Consider the following 24,035-nt stretch of genomic DNA (forward strand, 5'->3'; position numbering starts at 1 on the left):
TTAAACAGGACAGTAGCGCAGTAAGGTGTCAGTCCAGGCTTTGGGTATTGAGGAGTCTAATAGCTTGGTGGAAGAAACTGTTACATAGTCTGGTCGTGAGAGCCCGAATGCTTCGGAGCCTTTTCCCAGACAGCAGGAGGGAGAAGAGATTGTATGAGGGGTGCATGGGGTCCTTCATAATGCTGTTTCCTTTGCGGGTGCAGCGTGGAGTGTAAATGTCCGTGATGGCGGGAAGAGAGACCCCGATGATCTTATCAGCTGGCCTCACTTTCCGCTGCAGGGTCTTGTGATCGGAGATGGTGCAATTTCCAAACCAGGCAGTGATGCAGCTGCTCAGGATACTCTCAATACAACCCCTGTAGAATGTGAGAGGATGGTGGGGTGGGAGATGGACTTTCCTCAGCCTTCGCAGAAATTAGAGACACTGCTGGGCTTTCTTTGTTATGGAGCTGGTGTTGAGGGACCAGGTGAGATTCTCCACCAGGAGAACACCAAGAAATTTGGTGCTCTTAACGATCTCTACCGAGGCACCGTCGATGTTCAGCGGGAAGTGGTCGCTCCGTGCTTTCCTGAAGTGAACAACCATTTGTTTTGTTCACATTAAGAGACACGTTGTTGGCTCTGCACCAGTCCGTTAGCCGTTGCACCTCCTCTCTGTAAGCTGACTCGTCATTCTTGTTGATGAGACCCACCACGGTTGTGTCATCAGCGAACTTGATGATGTGTTCGAGCTGTGTGTTGCAGCACAGTTGTGGTCAGCAGAGTGAACAGCAGTGGACTGAGCACACAACCCTTGGGGACCTCTGTGCTCAGTGTGATGGTGTTGGAGATGCTGCTCCTGATCCGGACTGACTGAGGTCTCCCAGTCAGGAAGTCTAGGATCCAGTTGCAGAGGGAAGTGTTCAGGCCCAGTAGGCTCAGCTTTCCAATCAGTTTCTAAGGGATGATTGTGTTGAATGCTGAACTAAAGTCTATGAACAGTATCCGAACGTATGTGTCTTTTTCGTCCAGGTGGGATTATTAATAATTTTCCAATGAAATGCATTTGGATCAATTTGCAACATTAAAATAGTCCTAAGTAAAAACATTTAATGTCTGTAATTTGATAGTTCAATGCAGAAGAGTTGATCACTTTAATGGCTTGTTCCAAGGTTCCCCAGCATTTTTGTACATTTATCTAGAATCTGCAGTCTTTCTTGTGTCAAGAGGTATTGACAAACTTATTTCAAGGAGTATAAGCTCCACATTTCACAAGTACTTTATGAACACAATGGCATCTACCTCTATACAGCACAAGATAACTGTATGCTTGTTAAATGAAAGCTCACAAACATGAATAAGCCCACAAGTCTAATAGGCATTGAACTACGGGCATTTCCAGCAAAGAGCAGGTGAGACGAAAACTAAAACTGAAATGCGGAGCGTAACTCGGTTATCTCAATTCTGTTCCAACTGGTCAAAACCCTGTTTAAACAGAACATTCATTCAAAATGCTAACAGGAACTGGAAACCTATCATGAAACAATATATTTGCCTATTAATATACACCAAAACTGCATCTTTCAGAGAAGTATTTGCATTTTCAAACTTTGAAGCACAAACCCGAGAGACAGGGACTAACTTTATGTTGACATGTTGTCTTTTATTAAATGCATATTATTGTTTGAATTTGTAAAGTAGCTAAAATCTTGCTTTGAACTGTTGACCATTCTGAAGAAAATTTGAAACATTAATAAAATGCACTGTATGTAAAAAAGTCTTATTCTGTCTCTCAGGATCAAGGTTGTATTGTTTCCACTCTTTTTTTTTGTGGTTTCTCAGGTAACTGATGAGGCCAATGTGGGAACTTGAAACTCTTCTGTAGATGGTGCAGGATATGCCTTAGCTCCTTTGGTCATTTACACAGGCCTTTCATGTGTTCCTATTGCATGATTTTGTGGTTCCCAATAACGTGATGAAGCTCCTTCGCTGCTATGAGTATCATGGGTCAGTGATTCCCTAAAGTTAATGGGGATATTGCATTTGTTCAAGGAGTATTTTTTTTCCCATGACAGATCTTGGAATAGGGTTTAAATCAATACCAGTGCCCTCTTCCAGGCCATGCCAAAATCAACAGTGTATAAGACAAGCAGCATCATTCATATGCCTAACAACAAATGGCCAAAACAAGTTGTTGTCACAACAGCATGTCACCAAACTATCTCCTTCCTGTACTCCAACTTATCGTCACTTGAGATACAGCGCTCTACAGTGGTATCATCTGCCAACATGTAGATGAAGTTAGAGCAGGATCTGGCCAAGCAGTCATAGGTCAGGGAATAGTGTAGGAACAGCAGAGGTTACACACCATTGCTTGCAAAATATTGCACAAATACTTCCACAAATTACACACCTTTACCTACAGCTACTTTTATTCAGCCATTTCGTTCTTGAAGCAATCAGCATAACCCTCCATCACTACAGTTTAGCAACACTAAGACTATACACCATAGATCACTTTGCACTGCAACAGACTTTATTTTTCTGAATTAATTCTATTCTTTCTTGTAAAAATGGTGTCTAATTCATGGTTGATTTATCTTTTCCTTATGTATGCTGCTTAAATAATGCTATGTGCTTTTGATGCTGCTGGAAGGAAATTTTTCATTGCACCTGTGCATACACAGACTTGTGTGTTTGACAATAAACTCGACTTCAACTTCAAATAGAATTGGCAGTGCAGATAATAGCAGGGTATTTTGATGATAATAACAACTTTATTCGATGCAATTAAATTTATTTTGACTGTACTGAAGGACCCAGCTCTTATTTTTAGCTAAGTATCTGTTTTCAGTGTAGTTTAGGCTTGAGACATGAATTCTGTGATACTATTATAAAGCAAAAAACATGTTGGTATAGATCCCTACAGTCAGAGAAATGCAGCATGGGAAGTTACCATGACAACCATCTAAGCTAGTCCTATTTGTTCATGTTTGATCTACGCATGGCATCTTGTCAACGACCTCCTGAAAATCCAAATATACAACATTCACTGCATCCCCTTTAACTATCCTACTTGTAATCTCCTCAAAGAATTCCAACAGATCCATCAGGCAAAATTTTCCCTGAAGGAAATCATGCTGACTTTGACCTATCTTGTCCTGGGTCATCAAGCACTTCATTACCTCATCTTTAACAATTGACTCCAAACATCTTCCCAACCACTGAGGTCAGTCTAACTGGTTCCTTTCTGCTGCCTCCTTCCTTTTCTAAAGAGTGAAGTGACACTTGCAATTTTCCAGTCCTCTGGAACCATGCCAGAATCCAATGATTCTTGAAAGATTATTACTAATCCTTCCACACTTTCTACTGCTATCTCTTTCAGAACCCCAGGTCTGAGTGACCTTTAGGCACCTTCAGGTCTTTCAGCTTTTTTGAGCACTTTCTCCCTTGTAATAGTATCTGCACTCACTTCTCTTCCCTCACACTTTTCAACACTTGACACACTGCTAGTGTCTTCCACAATGAAGACTGATGCAAAATACTCTTTTTATTCATCTGCCAGCTCCTTGTCTCCTGTTATTTTTTTCTCTGACTTCATTTTCTGGTAGTGCTCTATCCACTCTCAACTCTCTTTTTTGATATATACTGTACTTGAAAAAGCTTTTTCTATCCATCTGAATTTTGTTTGCTAGTTTGCTTTCATATTTCATCTCTTCCCTCTGATTCTTTCAGTTGCTTTCTGTATATTTTTTAAAAGCTTCTCAATCCTTTATTTTCTAGTTAATTTTTGCTTTGTTGTATGCCCTCTCTTTTGCTTTTACATTAGTTTTGACTTCCCTGGTTAGCCACAGTTGTACAATTTTGCCATTTGAGTATTTCTTTGTTTTTGGAATACATCTATCCTGCACCTTCCTCATTTTTCCAGAAACTCAAGCCATTGCTGTTCTGCTATCATCCCTGCCTGCCGCTCCCTCCAGTTTACTTTGGCCAGCTCCTCTCTCATACCACTGTAATTTCCTGTACTCCACAGAAATATTGTGATGTCAGACTTTAGTTTTTCCATATCAAATTCCATGTTGAACTCAATCATATTGTGATCACTGCCTCCCAAGGTTTCCTTTAGCTTAAGCTCCCTTATCACCTCTGTTTCATTAAACAATACACAATCCAGTATAGTTGATCTAGTAAGCTCAATGACAAGCTGCTCTAAAAAGCCATCTTGTAAGGCATTCGACAAATTCACTCTCCTGAGATCCATTACCAAGATAATTTTCTCAATCTAACTGCATGTTAACATCTCCTCATGACTGTCATAACATTGCCTTATTGACATGCCTTTTCTATTTCCTATTGTAACCCACATCCTAACTGCCTGTATATACCCACCATCAGGATCTTTTTATGCTTGCAAGTTCTTAACTCAACCCACAAGGATTTAACATCTATGTCATATCTTTCTAATGATTGATGTTGTTACTTACCAGCAGAGCCACACAACACCCTCTGCCTACCTTCCTATCCCTCAAGTCAATGTGTAACCTTGGGCATTCAGCTCCTAATTACAACCATCCTTCAGCCACGTTTCAGTGATAGACACAACATCATACTCAGTCTGAAAGAGTGCAACAAGATCATCCACCTTATTTCTTATACTCTGTGCATTGAGTATAACACTTTGATTATGCATTCCTAATACACTGATACTTGCCCTGGTGGCTGCCATTTTATCCTGTCATCTGCTTGACCTCCCCAATAGTCTGGCTGCATGCTAAATTTGCTTTTTTACTATCCATCCTATCCTGAGCCCCTTCACTCCATTGGCCATTCCCCCAGTAAATTAGTTTAAACCCTCCCCAACAACTCTAACAAACCTGCCCACAAGAATATTGGTTTCCCTCTGGTTCGGGTGCTACCCTTCCCTTTTGCACAGGTCATACCTCCCCCAGAAGAGATCACAATGATCCAAGAACCTGCCCTGCCCTCTGTACCAGCTTCTCAGCCACACATTTATCTGCTAGATCATCCTGTTTCTCCCCTCACTGGGGCATGGCACAGGTAGCAATCCGGAAATCACTACCAATGAGGTTCTGTTTCACAGCTTTCTGACCAGCTCTCTAAATTCTCAGTTCAGGGTCTCTTTTAGACAGCTGAGTGACACAAGAGTATGCTAGTGTAAAATAAGGTTGCATTCTGAATTTGAACAACAGATCATTTAAATTCTCATACACGAGAAAATCTGCAGACACTGGAAATCCAAGTGCACACAAAATGCTGGAGGAAGTCAGCCTGCCAGACCGCATCTATGGAAAAGAGTAAACAGTCAATGTTTTGGACTGAGACCCTTCATCAGGACTTGAAAAAAAGATGAGTAATCAGAACGATAAGGTGGGGGGAGGCGAAGAGGTAGTACAAGTTGGTTGGTGAATCTGGAAGGGGGGAGAGATGAAGTAAAGAGCTGGAAAGACAACTGATGAAAGAGAAAAGGGGCTGGAGAAGGGGGAATCTGGTAAGAGAGGGTAGAAGACCGTGGAAGCAAGGGAACAAGGAGGAGCACCAGAGGGAGGTGGTGGGCAGGTAAGGAGACAAGGTGAAAGGGGAAAACAGGAAAGGTGGAAAGGGGGAATGGTGAAGAGGGTGCAATTACTGGTAGCTTGAGAACTCGATGTTCATGCCATCAGGTTGGAGGCTACCCAGAATGAATATAAGGTGTTTTTACTCCAACCTGAGTGAGGCCTCATTGAGCAGTAACTTTTTCTTGCAGACGGAGCATAGGTGTTCAGCGAAGTGGTCTCCCAATTTACATCTGTTTTCACTGATATATAGAAAGCCACACCAGGAGCACCATATACAGTGGATGACCCCAAAAGACTCACATGTGAAGCATTGCCTCACCTGGAAAGACTATTTGTGGCCCTGAATGACAGTGAGGAAGGATGTGTTGGGGCAGGTATGGCACTTGTTCCACTTACAAGGGTAAGTATCAGAAGGGAGATCAGTGGGGAAGGATGAAAGGACAAGGCAGTCATATAGGAAGCAACCCCTGCTGAAAGCGGAAAGTGGGGGCTGTGAAAAAATGCACTTGGTGGTGGGATCCCACTGAAGATGATGGAAATTATGGAGAGCTTCTCATCACACTTTAACTTCTCACCACAATTTCAAAATGCTTCAATTGAATTATTTGAAAAATTAATAGATTTGCATCCCCAAGGCTCTTCCATCTATCCATATTTTTGTTATCCCCTCTTATGCTGTCTCTCTCCAAGACCTGATGGCTTAGCTATCCTACTCATATCATCAACACCTTCAAAATTAAAAGATCCATGTTTTGGAAAACATGCTGGGCGTGATAAGTGTGAACCTTTCAGTTTTAAAGACCTTCTTCTGGGTGAATATCTAATTTATTATCTCAATCAATTACCGAAAATATTTTTGAGTTTAAAATAAAATTAACAAAAATGTTACTCCAAAACAGAGAGTCCAAAAGAACTAGGTTATAGCATCCTGGATATTATTAGATTAACTATTTGTGATAAACCTCACCTGACGTTTTTCCTTTCGTTTCTATGCTCCAATTATGCACATTCTATTTGCATTTTTAGAAGTAGTCAGTCCATGGAATCCAGAACTGTCATATGGCAGAGATGAAGGGTGGCACAGCAGCTTTTGGTGTGATATCAAGGAGATAATAAATGCACTCCAGGACACCACATGTGATCTGAAAACATCCATGTTCTGCTGATTTACTAGTCACCGCAGTATAGTCCATTTTTCCAAGTTTTCCCTGCTACTTTCCTACTCCTCTGGATTCCTGTTTCATTTCTTGATTTATGTCATGGTCAGTCCTTCAATGATTCACTTTACCACTTGATTACTCCTGCTCTCCACCTTAGACGTTCATACTCTTGTATTGCTACTTTTCCTCAGTGCTATGACTACAGTTACTGTGTCCTTCAGCTCTGATTCAAAGTAATCAGACTGAACTATTAATCATGCTACAGATTTTTTAAAAATATTTCTTGGCAAGCATATGTCTGCATTTGAGAAGGTGGTACTGACCTACCTTTAAGGAGCACAGTTTTTAATTCATAGTCATGCCATAGTGGATTGAGCAAAGAGTCCCAGCAACTTTGAGAGCATTCCTTCAATCAAAGGGAGTATGCAGCTTGGAAGGTACCAATGTCCTGCCTTTGAGATGACTGGCTAATAATTACAACCACCTTTCTTTACGCTCAGTATATCCCTAGCCAACACAGAGTGTGTCCTGCTCTGCTTTCAGTATTTTACACATTTATTTCATATTTCCAGCATTCATCACATATACCTTTTGATCAGGATTATTTTTCTTCCTGGATACTGTAATACTACGAGGCTTGCTCCCATGAAGGCAAAGCAATTGAGCCAGCCTTCTAGGGTCTACTTAAATAAATAACTGCACATGGATAACCTGTAGCATTTGAATTTAGACCTTTCTCATCAAAAGCACAATTGACAGAATTTAGGATATGAATTCATAGATTTCCCCATATGGAACAAAGTGTAAGATTGGGAACCATTAATAAAATGACCTTGAATGGGATGGATGTGATCACTGCATTAAATATTTCAAGCAAGATGAGTAAATATTAACAGGTTGAATAACAAGGTTTTTTAAAATAAATTATGTAACAGCCTTTTTATTTTAATAAATTAAATCTATAGGTACGGAGACAGCTTTAAGTGATCATAGACACTTTAATATCCTTAATTACTAAATATGGTAATCAAGTGAAAGGCAGTCATGCTGTCTGACTTCAAACAAATGCTGGAGACTATCACCTACCATGAGATTCTTTAAAAATATGAAAGCAAGTCACTTACAAAAAAACCAAGAAGCCAGGCAAAATCTAAAATTTGCTAAAAAATAGTGGGAATACATGATCAAAATTGCCCTCATCCCATGTTATACAATTTATGGATAAATTCTGTTTTTCAAATTAACCTTGATAATTTTTATTGCAAGCTTCAAGGGAGATTTCTTTAACATGCATCCCATAAATTCTAGATTCCTTGTGTTTGGTTAGAGCATTGATTTCTCCATTTTCCACTTATGTGAAATTATTGACAAAGAAGATTTGATCCCTGTGTTGTTTCTAGAAACATCAACAAGAGCTTCAAAACAATTTCCAAATTTCAATGACCTCAAATATCTTAGCTAAAATATAATTTACACTTGTATCAGAGAGAGAAACAAAAACATTCATCATTGACTTCTCAGCAACCACTAAATTCACACAACATTCTGGTCCTACTGTATTAAAATTCTCAAATAATTTACATCAGGCATGGTCCTCATGAGAGTAAAGTTTGAAAAAGGATGACAATAAAATTGAGGAGGTTTAATTCTCATAGAAGTACCCTGTTTACTTTGACAGTCATTTAGCTAATTATACCAGAGGGCACAGACACACATTTAATAAAACAATGCTACCCTTACATGTTGGTGAAAGCAGACCGATTAATCTGAGCTTAAACCTAATATTGCATGCTAAATGCATCAATTGCTCTTGCAGCATTCACTGCTACCTTTAGTCTATCCCTCATATAACTTACTAATACTCAATGTAATTGAAACTAATTTGTAGCTCAAGAGAAGAATGCTTAGCATAAATGCAAAACAAGTAAACTCAATAACCCATTGCATAAGAAATAGTAAATGGAAAATGTATTCTCAACTGTGATCTAGAGTAGCTGGCAGTATTTCTGTTTTGAATTAGAAATTCAGAGATTTTAGCACAAAATCTAAAATGGCATTGAAGCACAGTCCTTAGGGATCATTAACAAAAGAAACTCTGCAGATGCTGGAAATCCAAGCAACACACACACAAAATGCTGGAGGAACTCAGCAAGCCAGGCAGCATCAATGTAAAAGAGTAAACAGTCAGCATTTCAGGCCAAGACCCTTCATCAGGTTGTCTAGTATGCTGAGTTCCTCCAGCATTTTGTGTGTGTTCCTTAGGGATCATTGCACAGTTAGCAATGAGTCTTTAAAGTGAGGCCATCTTTTCTCTTAGAATGGAAAAAAAACTCCCCAGTCTCTTGGTTAATATTTATTACTTACTTGGCATTACTAAAGTAGTTGGTCTAGTGATTATCATATTAGTTTGCTGTGTATGTAGTTGCGTGAAACTGTTTAATGCAGTTCCTGAACTGTATTCTAAAAGATGATTGCGATGTCCTGAAAGATACACTCAGATGACATACATTAGTAAATGACATAGAAAGGTGCATGCAGAATGTTATAATGGCACATCTTCTCTCTGAAACACATCAAATGATGAGTCTTGGCCTTCAATGCTCAATTTTCCAATGCACATATAATTGCATGAGTATCAAATATGGTCTGAATGCCATCACCTTGAGCCCCTCAATCAGATCATCACATTATCTGTCCATAAAGAATCATGATTTGAATCAACTCTTTGGGAAACCAGAGGTAAAAAAAAACAAATGCAAGCTTTCTTTTCTGGAATGCAAAAGCACCTATGTGACCAGCAACAAAATCCAGCCCTCGGAAACAGAAAAGCAGATATTTTATGATTTCCCAATCTTACAGAAAATTCTTTTCTTATTAGTGTTCTTCTATACAAGATCTCTGTATCAAACATAAAACCTAAATAGCATGTGAAACATTTTCTTTCTCTTTGCAAAGATGATTGGACAATTTCCAAGCAAACTTGCATTTTATCCATTGTAAGTGCAATTATCGTATTCCATGAAAGAGAATTGTAATGCTTCTCTGAAATTAAGCAAAAAAAAAAACTCAACAAAAGAAACTAGTTAATATTGGTTGAGAAAATTAGCTGATATTTAAACCAGTTGCCTGCTTTTCATCAGACTTGTTTATCATTTATGGTTATGAGAAGTAAATAGAATGCAATGAAAATAGCCATTAATTTATTAAAGACTGTGATGCACTATTGGTATTACACAATTTCATTTATTTTAGATGTTTAGAAATTGCTCACAGTGGCTATATGCATGATAGTTTTGAATATTCCTTACATAGTTCTTTTCATGGGGAACTAGAAGGTCTCAAATTACAATTCTAACACCCAGAGTCACTCAACTCATTTCAGTTACTTATTCAGGCTTGTATAAGGCCTGATCAAGATGCCAAGTACCAACTGAATTCAGATTCATTTGGAGACTAGTTTAAAATTGGTTGGGCCTTTCTCTTTTACATTTTTGCCCCTCCCTTCATTGATTCCACCTGCACTCAGCAAGTCCATTCCTGAACAAAATTATACCTCAAAGCAACCAACTGGTCAAACTATATAATGAGCAGAAAACTGAAGACCATCCTGATGAAGTGTCTCGGCCCAAAACGTCGAATGTACTCTTTTCCAGAGATGCTGTCTGGCCTGCTGAGTTCCTCCAGCACTTTGTGTGTGTTGCTTGGATTTCCAGCATCTGCAGATTTTTTCGTCTTTGTGATACCAAAATCATAAATCATGTTTTATCTAGGTCCTCAGCTTCCTAACTTCTTTTAGATTTCTTTCAGGAGGTTACCCCACAGCCTAAGGGGCATTCTATATATTTTGCAGTACATTTTAATTCACTCAGAAATGCATAATCAAAGAAATGACAGTGGGAGCAGATAGTTAATTTTACACTCTTATCCACACCTTCACATCTAGCAGGAATTTAGAGTCGGTTTTCCCCTTTCTGACCAAAAGGCAGTGAAAGTAAATGCAGAGCTCCTAAGGCCACAACAATTGAGATAATTTCAGCTCAGTTGCTCCTGCATATTTATGGCTGTTCACCAACTAAATGCTTCTGAGTACCAAGAGAATCCAGCACCTGTCATTAATACAACTGCAATATTTTCTTTTATGTCTAAGCCCAAGTAAAATGATGATCATGATATTTTAAAGATGCCTTCAGCCTGAACCAACTAAAATTTAAAAAATGGAATTTATTCAATTGTAATGTATAATACCCAATAACTATTACTCATTTTAAAACACAATACAATTAATGTCCATGACATATTAAAATAATGTTATTGTTCAACTGTATGAGTAGCGCTGCATTTATAATAGCTTTGGTCAGGTTTCAAAAGGGCAATGATCTATTGCAAGATGCTGATTTTGACTTGTTAAAACATTCAAAAAACATAAAATCCAAAAAAAAATAATTATTTCAATTCTCCATCATCAACGTAGAACTGTCCCCCTGTTTTCCAAGGTATTGTATCTAACAAGCAGATAAGAATATTGTGGTCACTTTGAATACTGAGAAACAAAAATCAGTGGTAGCCTTACCTGAGGTCAGAATGCAATATAATATCATAACCACACATCATTTCCCCAGTAGAAAACTTTGGATAAGAAGAAGAAGCTACTATCCCCTATTTGCACTGGTGGCATTTACGTGTATATATTTTAATTATGCCAAAAAAGACTTCTGTACCTTTAATTTTACCTATGGAAGTGATGGAATGGTTCCAATGAAGTAAGCATATTTGAATAAAAAGAGAAACAATTTATAAGTTTTATGATATATGTTAAGGCAACCAATCATAGCAAGAAAATATACCACATGTAAACATACAAGAGTGACATTATGTCGAGATGGATGTATGAATTCCATGTAATGATGCTAATTTTAGTGAGGAAGAGGATTTAAATCACTCATAAAGAACATTGAATGTAATCAGGAATGAGAATGTGGTTGACTTGCTTTCAAAACCATTCCTCCAGCATTCCAACAGCCTGGGCAGATGCATACAACATATTTTCAATCAGCCATGCAAATTTGTTGATGGTCTAAGCACACTGCTGCACACATGGCAATAAAGTGTGACAATTCATCACACCCCAAGCTGAGAGCAGGCACTAATTAGTGACAATACCACCAGATACATAAGCAAGCAAAATTATGAACATTATAACTTCAAGCACTCCGAACTAGTTACACAGTCAATATAATTATAACAGAGCTTTAATTAGTTAACACTAACATTTTTCACAAAAACTATTCTGATTTATCCTAATTTGCACAAAGACAAAGGCAAAGGAAAAAAAAAGCTGGACTCAAGTGCAAAAAGAACAAAAAGAATAAAGAAAGACAGAATTTTCTTCAAACAGCCAAACTGGAGGTATAAGCTTTTTCAATTATTTCTAGATAGAGTAAGACAACTACTAAAGGGGGAGAAGAAGGAAGCACAGTGGTAAAAAGGAATGGAACCCATACCTTGGTCGCCCATCATCAGGTGTGCCAGACCTTAAAGGGAAATAAGAGCAGAGTCAGCAAAGAACAAGGGCATGTGGGAAGGTATTGTCACAATGACAAAAATGTTTTGTGACAGACATCTCCTTTTGATTAGATGTCCTCATTACAGGGAAATAAAAAAGCATTTTTCAACCACAGGTTGCAATGCTTTGGGACAAGATCAGAAGAGTGAAAATATGATCCAGATAGCATTGGACAAATCTGAGAATTTTTACATACACATATTTGCATTGAACAGAATTAAGGCTCTTAAAAAGAAAGTCATTTTCACCCAAGGGAAATTTTGTGACTGAGCCACTCTTCTGCCTACATATTGTGCTGAAGTGACATTTTTAAATTTCATGTCTGCTTTCTTAAATATATATTTACAGGAAAGCTTTAAGCAAGATTAAAATTCCAAATAAAAGCAGTAACACTGAGCAGAGATGCTATCAGCATTGTCTCCAGTGATTAACTTCTGATAGTTATACAACTTCCTGCTTTAACAGGTTGCTATGTAGTAAATTTAGGATTTTATATAATGTTTAGTTTATCAACTGAGCTATACTTATCAAATTTGATTTACAAAATGCAGTTTGCACATTGTTATTTAAACAATTAAATAATTTTATACCCTTCCAGAATGTTACTATTTGTGCTCATATTAGTACAAAAATAATTGATTTGGAATGATTTATAATGTAATTCTTTTTTTTGAATGAAGAATTGGAGATAGGTCAGAACTTTTATAGCCTAGGAGAGAAAACTTGAAGTAGATTGCCTACCCAATGTATACGCCACCTAGTTTACTTCCCATTGAAATCTTTGACAAATAAAAAAAGTAAAATCTATTCACAGCTACCAATTTTTTCTCCCAGCAATGAAAGTTGAAATTTATACCCTGAATTTGACAAAGTTAAACATCAATGATACCATCTCCATAGTTTAATATATTTATATTTATGTGGTTTGAAGGAACAATCTGACGGGAGTCTAGAACTTTAATTCTATGAAACCCATTTAACATAGCTACTGAAAGTGTCATTGTATTTTTGAAAATTAATGTCTTTAATAGATTTAGGCAATTAGTTATTATCACGTCAGGGGAGCCTAACATAGTAACAAAACTGTAATTTACTGGACATCACACACAAAATGCTGGAGAAACTCAGTAGGCCAGGGACTATCCATGGAGAAGAATACAGTTGACGGTTTACTCTTTTCCATAGATGCTGTCTGGGCTGCTGAGTTTCTCCAGCATTTTGCCTGTGTTGCTTAGATTCCCAGCATCTGCAGGTTTTCTCTTGTTTGTGATTCACAGAACATGTTCACTAGGGGCAAACCAAACAAATTTGAATCTTAAAAAGGAAGAAGGTAATGCTGAGAAATTATAATGCATTGATCAAACCACATTTGGAGTATTTATTGTGAGTAGTTTTGGACCCTATATCTAAGAAAGGATGTGCTGTTATTGCAGAGGATCGAGAAGAGATTTACGATAACGATCCTGGAAATGAAAGGGTGAACATATGAGGAGTGTTTGATGGCTATAGGCCTGTCGCTGCTGGAGTTTAGTCGAATGAGGAGGGATCTCATTGAAACCTACCTAATACTGAAAGACCTAGATAGAGTGGGCAACAAGAGGATGCTTCTTGTAGGAGAATCTAGGACCAAAGGACATGGCCTCAGAATACATGGACATTACTTTAGAACAGAGATGAGAAAGTTCTTTAGCCAGCATGAAGTGAATGTGTGAAATTCATTGGCACAAACAAATGTGAAGGCCAAATCTTTGGGTATATTTAAACTGAAGGTTGATATGTTCTTGTTTAGTAAAGGTATCAAAGGTTATGGGGAGAAGGCATACTGGTTGCAATATAGTTTAATCCTGCAATTCAAAAGGCATAGGAATGTAAGAAGTTGCAAAGTAGTAGATTCTGCCCAATGCATCATAAGCACATCTCTCCCAACTCCTGGTTGTATCTGCTGTAGGCACTGCTTCAAAAATGCAATATCTATCATCAAAGGTCCCCAGCATCTGGGACAAGGCACATTTTTGCAGATGACATCAGGCAGAAGGTACAGAGACCATACCATCAGTTTCAAGAACAGCTTCTTTTCAACAATTCAGTTCTTGAACCAACTGGCAAAAGCCTAATCATGATAGTTCAACACTAAATGCACTAAAATGGACATGTTTATGTTCTAATCGTGTCTTCTTGTAAAAAGTGTTTATACTTTATGCTTAAATTGTGTTTTACTTCTGAATGCTGTTTACCATGAAGCTCTGTGGCTGTGAAGCTGCTGCAAGTAAGTTTTTCATTGCACCTTTGCAACATTACATGTACTTGTGCATATGATCAACAAAAACTCAACTTTTGAGATGAACTTCCAAGTCTTTTGAAGCCTGTAATACTGCTCAATTTTAACTTGTGTCCTTGCTGTCAAATTGTCTTGCAGGAGAATTACTTAAAAAGATATCAGTACTAATGTAGTTCTCACCAGCCTGGAAGTGTAATCCCTGAGATTGTTATTCCTTTACATAACTAAATTTCCTGTCATGTCCATCACAGTAAATAACTATCAGAAAAAAATCATCTTCAAGGTGTCATATATATTGAACCCTTCTAAAGTCGCTTTTCACATCCCTTAGTGTTTTGATTGGAAAGTGTTTAATTTTAATTACCTGTTCCTCTGTGACTATTTTTAAATGGTTCCGGTAAAATTGAAGGGGCAAATCTATTCACTTGATGCCTGGTGTGCTGAATAAATGCCAACATATTATATCATAAATGACAGTTGGAAAACATTGTGCAAAAGTAGGTGATATTTTTCATTCTAGAATTACTCTTGACCCAATATACAGAGCTGGAAATTACACAGCATCTGAAAAGGCACATGAAAACAGCCATGCACAGCAGAGAAGGGTCTGGCTCACAGCAATTTTCTATAATGATGCCCAGCATTGAAATTCTAAGGCAGACATGACCCAAGTTATTGTGCACAATAGAAAATGCTTAGCATACTTACTCTCATGCCCACGCAAAGGCTCTTCATTCGCAAGCTGTTGCCACTGGGGAGCTTGAGGAGCAAGTCAATTGGACAATGATTGGGGAAATGGAGTGGTCAGTGAAGGGCTTGGGAGAGAGGAATGGAAAACTGAGGGGAGGACTTGGGGACAGGCGCACGTGAAAATTAACACTGAAAAGTCAGTGGGTGTGACTTAAGAGAGAATATCTAAATGAGGATCTACATAGGTGTGCTTTTTGGACAAGCCTGCAGCAACTCAAATGAAGTCATGCTTTCATTAATCTTGAAGCTTGGCTTAAACCTGACCCAATGCCTGCTATAGTGTAGCTGGATCATGTCATCCATGGACAGCTTATGCAATTTATCTACACTTGGTGTCCAGAACAAAAATACTATACAAATGTATCTTCAGTTCATTCTCCACAATTATATCTATGGTAAATTCTATTACAGAGTGTACAAAAACACTCTTGGGTAAATTAAATTCTTGGCTGTTCTCCCTTTAGATCCAAGTCTTTAATTGCTTTGAAGTACGTTCAGTTATTTCTCAGGGAACAACAGGAAGAATTACCTTCATACAAATTTATTTCTAGATTATCTCACATTATTTTACTTCAAAATTAAGTAACTTTGAACATTAGAATGCTTTAATGATGAGGCTCCTTTTAGAAGTGGAAATAAATGTCAAATTTAGCTTGAAGTGACTTGTTCCTTGTTACGATATAATATACCATTCTTATAAGGATTGCATAAAAATTTTACATTATTTCACTATGGTTTTAGATGAAATTACATTGCAGAGAAACAATACTTTAGCACTCAGCTTATTAAGTTTCCATTGGGGCATTTGCACTGCTAGTGTAAGGACTTCATTAATATAGAGCTACAAACATACACATTTAAGGCAGAAAATAATGTTAATATTCCCAAACTACTTACTAATTAGGTTTGGAGTTTTAATCCCCCTGCAATTATCAAGCGAGCTCTGAACAACCCCTCCCTTATAACAATGTGTAATAATAACACATGGCTTAGAATCTTTGCAAAATGCCATCCTAACTTTGCCAAACAAAAAACTTTTTTTGTCTTATTTAAATGGCCTGCTCATTTTTATCAGTTTCATTATGGACAAATAAAAATAGAAAATGGTTAAGAATTAAATTTAATAAAATTAAGGTACATTTGAGCCAACATAAATACCCATTCTGACAATCCACTTAGTTTTATTAATTCAATTGGACTATGTTTTTTGGCTACTTTGCCCATGGTAACACTAAAAGGGGAAATCGCTGCATGTTGTGCCCAGATCATTTAACATAGAAATAATAATGTTAAATTTGTCTAAATTAAGGACAGCAACAAGTTTGAACAAGTTTCCAGGCAATTGATCAAGTTATCAAGTCAATCCTCCAATATCACTTAAAAATGTATGAACTAACAAGAAGTCTAATCATTTCAGATCCATATTTCTAAGAAGCTGTCAAGGTGTAGATTTACACCATTCAGTATCCTGCACCACTCTATCATTAGTAGAGACAAGAAAAAATACCAAATATAACAAAACGTATCAGTACTGCTGTGGCACTTCTGATCATCACCAAACTTATCTGTCATTACTTCCAACCTCTAATGGTAAGCATGTACTTTAATTGCTCAGGGACAACTGTCATCAGACTCTTGAACAGATCACTTGTTCGATAAGATGTACACTTGATCTCACAATCTACCTGACTCTGAACTTACACATTATTGTTACCTGCACTGCATTTTCTTGGAGGCTGCATTGTTATTGTTTTACCTCGTACTACCTCAGTTCACTGTATAATTATTCGAATTGTATTAACAGTACGCAAGACAAGCTCTTCACATTAACTTGGTACATGTGACAATTATAAACAAATATCAATGGCAAAATCAAAATTCTAAGAGCCCATCGTAAGGTTTCTGCCAATAAGGCAAGTAGTCAAAACTGTGTAAGCTTCAAATATGCAAGTTGATCAGTAGTGAAATAAAAGGCAGTTTCATCAAGAAAGTTACAAGGCTGACGTAAGGAAAGAGTTAAATTTGTAACACAAAATGGAAGTTTGTAAGAGAAAATGGTGTTAGTTGAGAAAGTGGCCTGGCAATGTTTTGAGAAAGTACAAGGGGGACCAGTGCACAGCAATGTTGTGAGAACTTCTGAGAATAGATAATGCTGGAAAAAATGTTTGTTCTGAAAGGGAAGATGATTCCAGAGTTGCAAATACTGCCTGATAGAACTGTCCCATGGGACAGTATTAGGAAATTGAGTCCTGACGGGTATAAACAGGTGGGATTTCAATGTGCAAAAGAGAATCTTCTCTTAGACTGGTCTGTGACTGGAGCCAGGAGTTGGAGATAGAGACAGGAACATCAGAAAGAGGGAGAGAGAGGGGTAGTGCGGCTTAGTAATTGGTTGATAAGTATTATTTTGACTCTTTTACAACTTCATTAAACATGTCCTTTCTTTCTGTATTTAATCTTTATGTAACCAGAACGAAGTAATTTCTTATAACCTTGAATATATGTACAACACCTCCTTTGTTTTCAGATACCTCTTGCTGCTTAATCAGAAAAGAACAAGGAATATATTTTTTAAAATATTTTCTTTACAACTGACTAATGTAACATTTTTGAAGCAGTCCTAGTTAGGATTTCAAAAAGGTCTGAACTAATTTATAGCCTCTTTTAGTTGAATTTATGTGTGATATGGCCACTGCTGACAAGGCCAGCATTTAATGACAGAGAGAAAATATTCAGTAAGCCAGGCAGCTTCCACTTCGATATATATTAATTTCAGAAAAAAAGGTAGTTACCTGAAATATTAATTCTTTATTAATAACAATAGATGCTGCTTATGTTATTGAGGATCTCCAGCATTTTCTGTTTTCATTACATATTTTCACTTACTGCATTACTTTGTTTTTCAATACCACAAACCCCTCTGTGCTGCTGTAACCTTTCTGATGAAGGGATTGTAACCATGTGCCTTCAGTAATGAGATCGGGATTAAGACTCAGTCAAGATGGAGAATTCTCAAGCAAACTGGCCGCGTGACTGTTAGTGTGATGCCTTTCAAATGCAACATTTGCCTTGGAGAATGTAATTGGGATTTTTTTTTTAAGTAACTGCAGAACACTGTAAATTGGGTGCATGTATAAGATAACGGGCATGATACCTGCCTGTCCAGTTAGACCCATTGTCTCAGCTTGCTCCTGCCCCACCGAACTCATTTCTGCATACCTCGACACTGTTTTATCCCCCCTTGTTCAATCCCTTTCCACCTATGTTCGTGACACTTCTCATGCTCTGGATTTTTTCAATGATTTCAAGTTCCCTGGCCCCCATCGTCTTATTTTCACCATGGACGTCCAGTCCCTATATACCTCCATCCCCCACAAGAAAGTTCTCAAAGCTCTCTGTTTCATTTTGGATTCCAGAACCAACCAGTTACCCTCTACCACCACTCTCCTCCGTCTAGTGGGATTGGTTCTTACTCTTAATAATTTCTCCTTTGGCTCCTCCCACTTCCTTCAAACTAAAGGTGTAGCCATGGGCACCCGTATGGGTCCCAGCTATCCTGCCTTTTTGTTGGCTTTGTGGAACAGTCCATGTTCCAAGCCTATACTGGCATCCGCCCCCACTTTTCCTTCGCTACATCGACGACTGTATTGGTGCTGCTTCCTGCACGCATGCTGAGCTCATTGACTTCATTAACTTTGCCTCCAACTTCCACCCTGCCCTCAAATTTACCTGGTCTATTTCCGATACCTCCCTTCCTTCCTTGATCTCTCTGTCTCTATCTCTGGAGACAGCTTATCTACTGATCTCTACTATAAGCCCACGGACTCTCACAGCTACCTGAACGATTCCTCTTCCCACCCTGTTACTTGTAAAAATGCCATCCCCTTCTCTCAATTCCTCCATCTCTGCCACATCTGCTCTCAGAATAAGGCTTTTCATTCCAGGCCGAAGATGTCTTCCTTTTTTAAAGAAAGGGGCTTCCCTTCCTCCACCATCAACTCTGCTCTCAAATGCATTTCCCCCATTTCATGCACATCTGCTGTCACCCCATCCTCCTATCGCCCCACTAGGGATAGGGTTCCTCTTGTCCTCATCTACCACCCCACCAGCCTCTGGGTCCAACATATAATTCTCTGTAACTTATTCCACCTCCAATGAGATCCCACCACCAAGCACATCTTTCCCTCCCCTTCTTTCTGCAGGGATCGCTCCCTACGCAACTCCTTTGTCAGTTCGTCCCCCCATCCCTTCCCACAGATCTCCCTCCCGGCAGTTATCCTTGTAAGCAGAACAAGTGCTACACCTGCCCTTACACTTCCTCCTTCACCACCATTCAGGGCCCCAGACAGTCCTTCCAGGTGAGGCGACACTTCACCTGTGAGTCTTGCTGGTATGATATACTATATCCAGTGCTCCTGGTGTGGCCTTCTATATATTAGTGAGACCCGATGCAGACTGGGAGACTGTTTCGCTGAACACCTATGCTCTGTCCACCAGAGAAAGCAGGATCTCCCAGTGGCCACACGTTTTAATTCCACATGGCCTTCTCTACTGTTGAGATGAAGCCACACTCAGGTTAGAGGAACAACGCCTTATATTCTGTCTGGGTAGCCTCCAACCTGATGGCATGAACATTCATTTCTCTATCTTCCGTTAATGCCCCTCCTCCACTTCTTACCTTATCCCTTATTTATCTATCTATCTATTTATTTATTCATTCATTCATTCATTCATTTATTTAATAAATATATCTTTTTTCTCACTCTTTCCCTCTCACATGGAAGACTGTTCTCCAACTTCCTCTGGTGTTCCCTTCCCCCTTTCTTTCTTCCAAGGCCTTCCATCCTATGATACTCCCCCTTCTCCAGCCTTGTATCCCTTTTGCCATTCACCTTTCCAGCTCTTAGCTTCATCCCTCCGCCTCTTGTCTTCTGCTATCAGTTCGGATCTCCCCCTCCCCCTCTCAAATCTCTTACTATCTCTTCTTTTAATTAGTCCTGACAAAGGGTCTCAACCCGAAATGCCAACTGTACTTCTTCCTATAGATGCTGCCTGGCCTGCTGCGTTCCACCAGCATTTTGTGTGTGTGGCATGATACTTTTTACTGGTTACTCAAAATTCTTGTTATTCAATCTTGATACATCCAAGTGAAGAGGATTGTATCACATGGACTCAGTGAAAGGTTTTTTAAACAACAAAAATGTGCTAGACTAACATTACACCTGCTCGTACCTAAATTAGAACATAAGAAAGCCATTTCATGAGCAATGCATGATCCTGTGCTGTATTCCACCTGGAGGCCAGCTTTCAGCACTGGGCTGTAGCCTAAAGCAACACAGAGTGATCAACTGTAGTGCAAAGCTTGTAGTGTGTAGCTGGCTGACTGTGTGGGTTAAAAGAGATTACCCATGAAGTCCTGGCCTCTGGTAGTTACTGTCAAACTGAAATCGAATGATGATCAACATCACTGACATTCAAACATTCAAAAGCCCCTCAATACTTCTCAAGAAAAGAACAATTCATTAAAAACAGAACAATTAAATATATATAAAATATCTAAATTATTTTAAATAAAAAGACCTACTAACTTTTTCTTTTATACCCATTTCTCACTAAATGGCATGTGGTATTTACATTATATTGACTGATACAGCAAATCATTTCCCAGTCTTAGAAACAAGAAACTTGTATAGGTTTATGAAGCCCCATCGGGCTCATGTAGCCCAAGTCCAGGTCAACTTCAGACTTCTGCAAAAACACAGGTGGATCTCTCTGGTGCTGGTGCCCATGAGAAAGATGTGTCTTGTACTGACTGGCCTGTGATTTTCCAAGTGGGGCCTGCTCCGTATGTTTATTGGGCAGTTGACCTACGCTTAGCTTGCTTGCATCTGCACGGTCAAACTTGCTGGCCACAAGCACTCAAGACCCAATGATGAGACACTACTCAATGCAATGGACCTTGAATTATAGAGAGGGGTCCCTTCCATCAGTCAGGAAGAGGTCCACCCATAACACTTGTGATATAACCTGTGATGGGTAGTAAAGCCATATCCTCAGTTTTGCTGTCTGTGAAAAATTAAATAAGAAACAAGTAAACTCATTTCTTAAATAACATGAACATATAACTAGCTGTAAAAGCCCTGTGCCACATCAGACTTAGCATTGGATCCATAAAGACACCTTTGGGAGATCTCAGCAAGCCCACACCCTACCAATGGCCTCTTAAGACCGGCAGCTGAACATGGTGGGAGGTACATTGTGGCCAACCTGCCAGCTACTTCAGGTCTTCCACATTTGTAAACGGCATTTTCCAGATTTCATGCAGTCACTCTTCTACAAAACTGCTCAAATTTCCAAGCACGCTTTGGCTATTATGTAAATAATGCTTTGTGACAGAAGAAAATTGTCTGATTTAGATTTGTTTTCAATTTAAATCAGCAGTTTTCTAAAATGAGACAAGTCTCAATACGCTTGACCTTTAACAAATCCCTTCTACTGCATAAAATGTTTCTACTTTTAATGTCATAACAAACCCTATATACCATAACTATTATGCCTCATACAACTGAGAACTTTTACTTTTTTATGTACCGGGTAAATACTTAAATAATATTTGCTTTGTATTATGAACATGCTTTCTAATGTCTGTTTATGAATTATGTTCTTTCTCTAACACTTGAGTAGGTGGTACTCAAGATATCGGTCAAGAAATTGTAGGAATTCGGCTGAGAACGGCAACCACTTTATCCACATAGATACCAAAAAGCTTTCAATGCAGATATGAAGTCCCAAATTTGCAGTTCAACTTGATGACTAATTGGAGCTTGGCTAACTGGGCAGTATACCTTTAGCTGTGCTTTATATATAAATATAATTCATTGATAAATGTTTATACAAAGTTGAACTTCATGATGAAATGCAATCTTGAATCTTTACTCTGCTATTAAAAGGGCAGAGGTAGCGATGTGGCCCAATTTGTTTCCGAGTTTCACAATTTTACATAAAAAGCTCTGGCAACAGTGAGAGCTCCAGCTGCTAAGTAGATCAGTTAGTAAAAAAAAAATACTTGTAACATGTTTCTTCTTTTACTAATTTCCTTCTGCAATTTTTATTAGCTGTAATATCAGGGAGGCCTTTTATGAAGCAATTTCAGAAAATAGTTTCTAAACATTTCTGAACTGAAATTGTGATTTCACTGAGATCGCCATTTATTTACAATACTTAATCCAAAATTTCTGAATGAAGCCATATAACTTCTTTCAACTTTTGTAAAAATAAAGTTATAATATATCTTTACCAGAACTTACATTAACTTCTACATTCATTTGTGGAAGGTAATCTCAGTATTAATTTCAGAAGAGCATTTTAATGTCACTAAAATTTAGAAAACATAAGATAAGGCAAATCAATTTGATTAATTGCATTGCAAATATAAGGCCACATTACTGAATGAGCCATCCTGCATTTTACATGGTCAATATATTAACAAAATCAGGGCAATGACTTTTCTCTGGTAAGTGTAAAGATAGAATCTGACTTCCATTTAATAATGCACAAAGAGCAAATGTTCTTATGTTTAATTGCTGCTCCAATTTTCATTAATAGGCAATATGAGATCTGAAATAGTCAACATGTTATGAATGCAAAGAGTCTACATATATATATATATATATCCAAAACTTGAAACAGTTTTTATTTTAATGCATGGCATTGTGTTCCAATGTATATGTATGCATTTGCATACTGTACTGAACTACATAAGTTAAACAACCCTTGTCATCTTATTCAAGTAAACATTTATGTTTAAGTATTCTTCAGTCAAACGTACCTGTTATTTTCAAAGATCAGGGCCTTACACAGTTACATTATTAGCAGTGTAGCCAGTAATAACTAGCTACCTATAGCACATGCAAAATGTTTTAATACTTGAGTTTAGATAAGAGTAATGTGTTCTAATTAAAACTATACATAACTTTGAAAAATATTTAAAGAATCAGTGTGCATGAATACAAATTAAAAGTTGCACTCAATTAAATTCAGTGTTCACTTTTAATTAGTACACAGCACAATGCAATTAGTGTTCTGGAATAATAAACATTGACTTGTAAAAACAGGGAACACTACAAACGTGAAGTGAGAAATAATTTCTACTGCAAAGTTATCAGCTTATAACATTAACTCTAATGGATTCTTTAGAGATGCAGCTGGCCTAATGATTACTTCCAGCATTTTCTGTAGTCACTTCACAACTTGAGTCTCTCTGGCTTATGGATAATTAGGCCATATATAAATGTTCACAGCAAAACTTTCAGTCATTGTCAATAACTAAAATACATGTAAGCTTCAAAAGAAAGAACAATGTTCTTCTGATTTACAGAAGACACACTGTTCAATTATTTTTCTCAAAGCATATCTGAAATCAACTTCTGTGCAATCAAATTAGAGTTGCCTATTTTTCCATTTAGTGTATACAGCAACAAGAAAAAAATTACAATTAGTCGACGCTGCTGTTCTGAGATCAAGTCTTCAAAAACAGCAAGTCTAGGGTTTACGGTTCAGGATTCAAGATTGTTTAATGCCATTTGCTGTACACAAGTGTAAAGGAGAACAAAATAATCATTATTCCAGATCCGATGCAGCTCAAAAAAATAAAAAGCACAACAATAATTTTTAAAAGTTAGTATAAACGCATAAGATATCTTATATACAGGATCGATTTTATGTCCATA

General features: G+C 37.9%; 1 protein-coding gene across 21 annotated transcripts in view; it reads right to left on the reverse strand.

Annotated features, from left to right (window-relative positions):
• Positions 1-24,035, reverse strand: part of LOC140730474 (neurexin-1) — a 1,634,325-nt gene that overhangs the window by 1,398,297 nt on the left and 211,993 nt on the right. For 16 of the 21 annotated variants that reach the window (XM_073050928.1, XM_073050924.1, XM_073050929.1 and 13 more), the window contains one exon: positions 12,217-12,246. The exons of 4 other annotated variants lie outside the window; for them this stretch is intronic. In XM_073050928.1, coding sequence (XP_072907029.1) covers positions 12,217-12,246 — 30 coding nt within the window. Of the gene's footprint in view, positions 1-11,285; positions 11,329-12,216; positions 12,247-24,035 lie in introns of those variants that run through there. One more of the 21 variants, XM_073050944.1, reaches the window with a different exon arrangement.

Source organism: Hemitrygon akajei, chromosome 7 (assembly GCF_048418815.1).
Source record: "Hemitrygon akajei chromosome 7, sHemAka1.3, whole genome shotgun sequence".
Lineage (NCBI taxonomy): Eukaryota > Metazoa > Chordata > Chondrichthyes > Myliobatiformes > Dasyatidae > Hemitrygon > Hemitrygon akajei.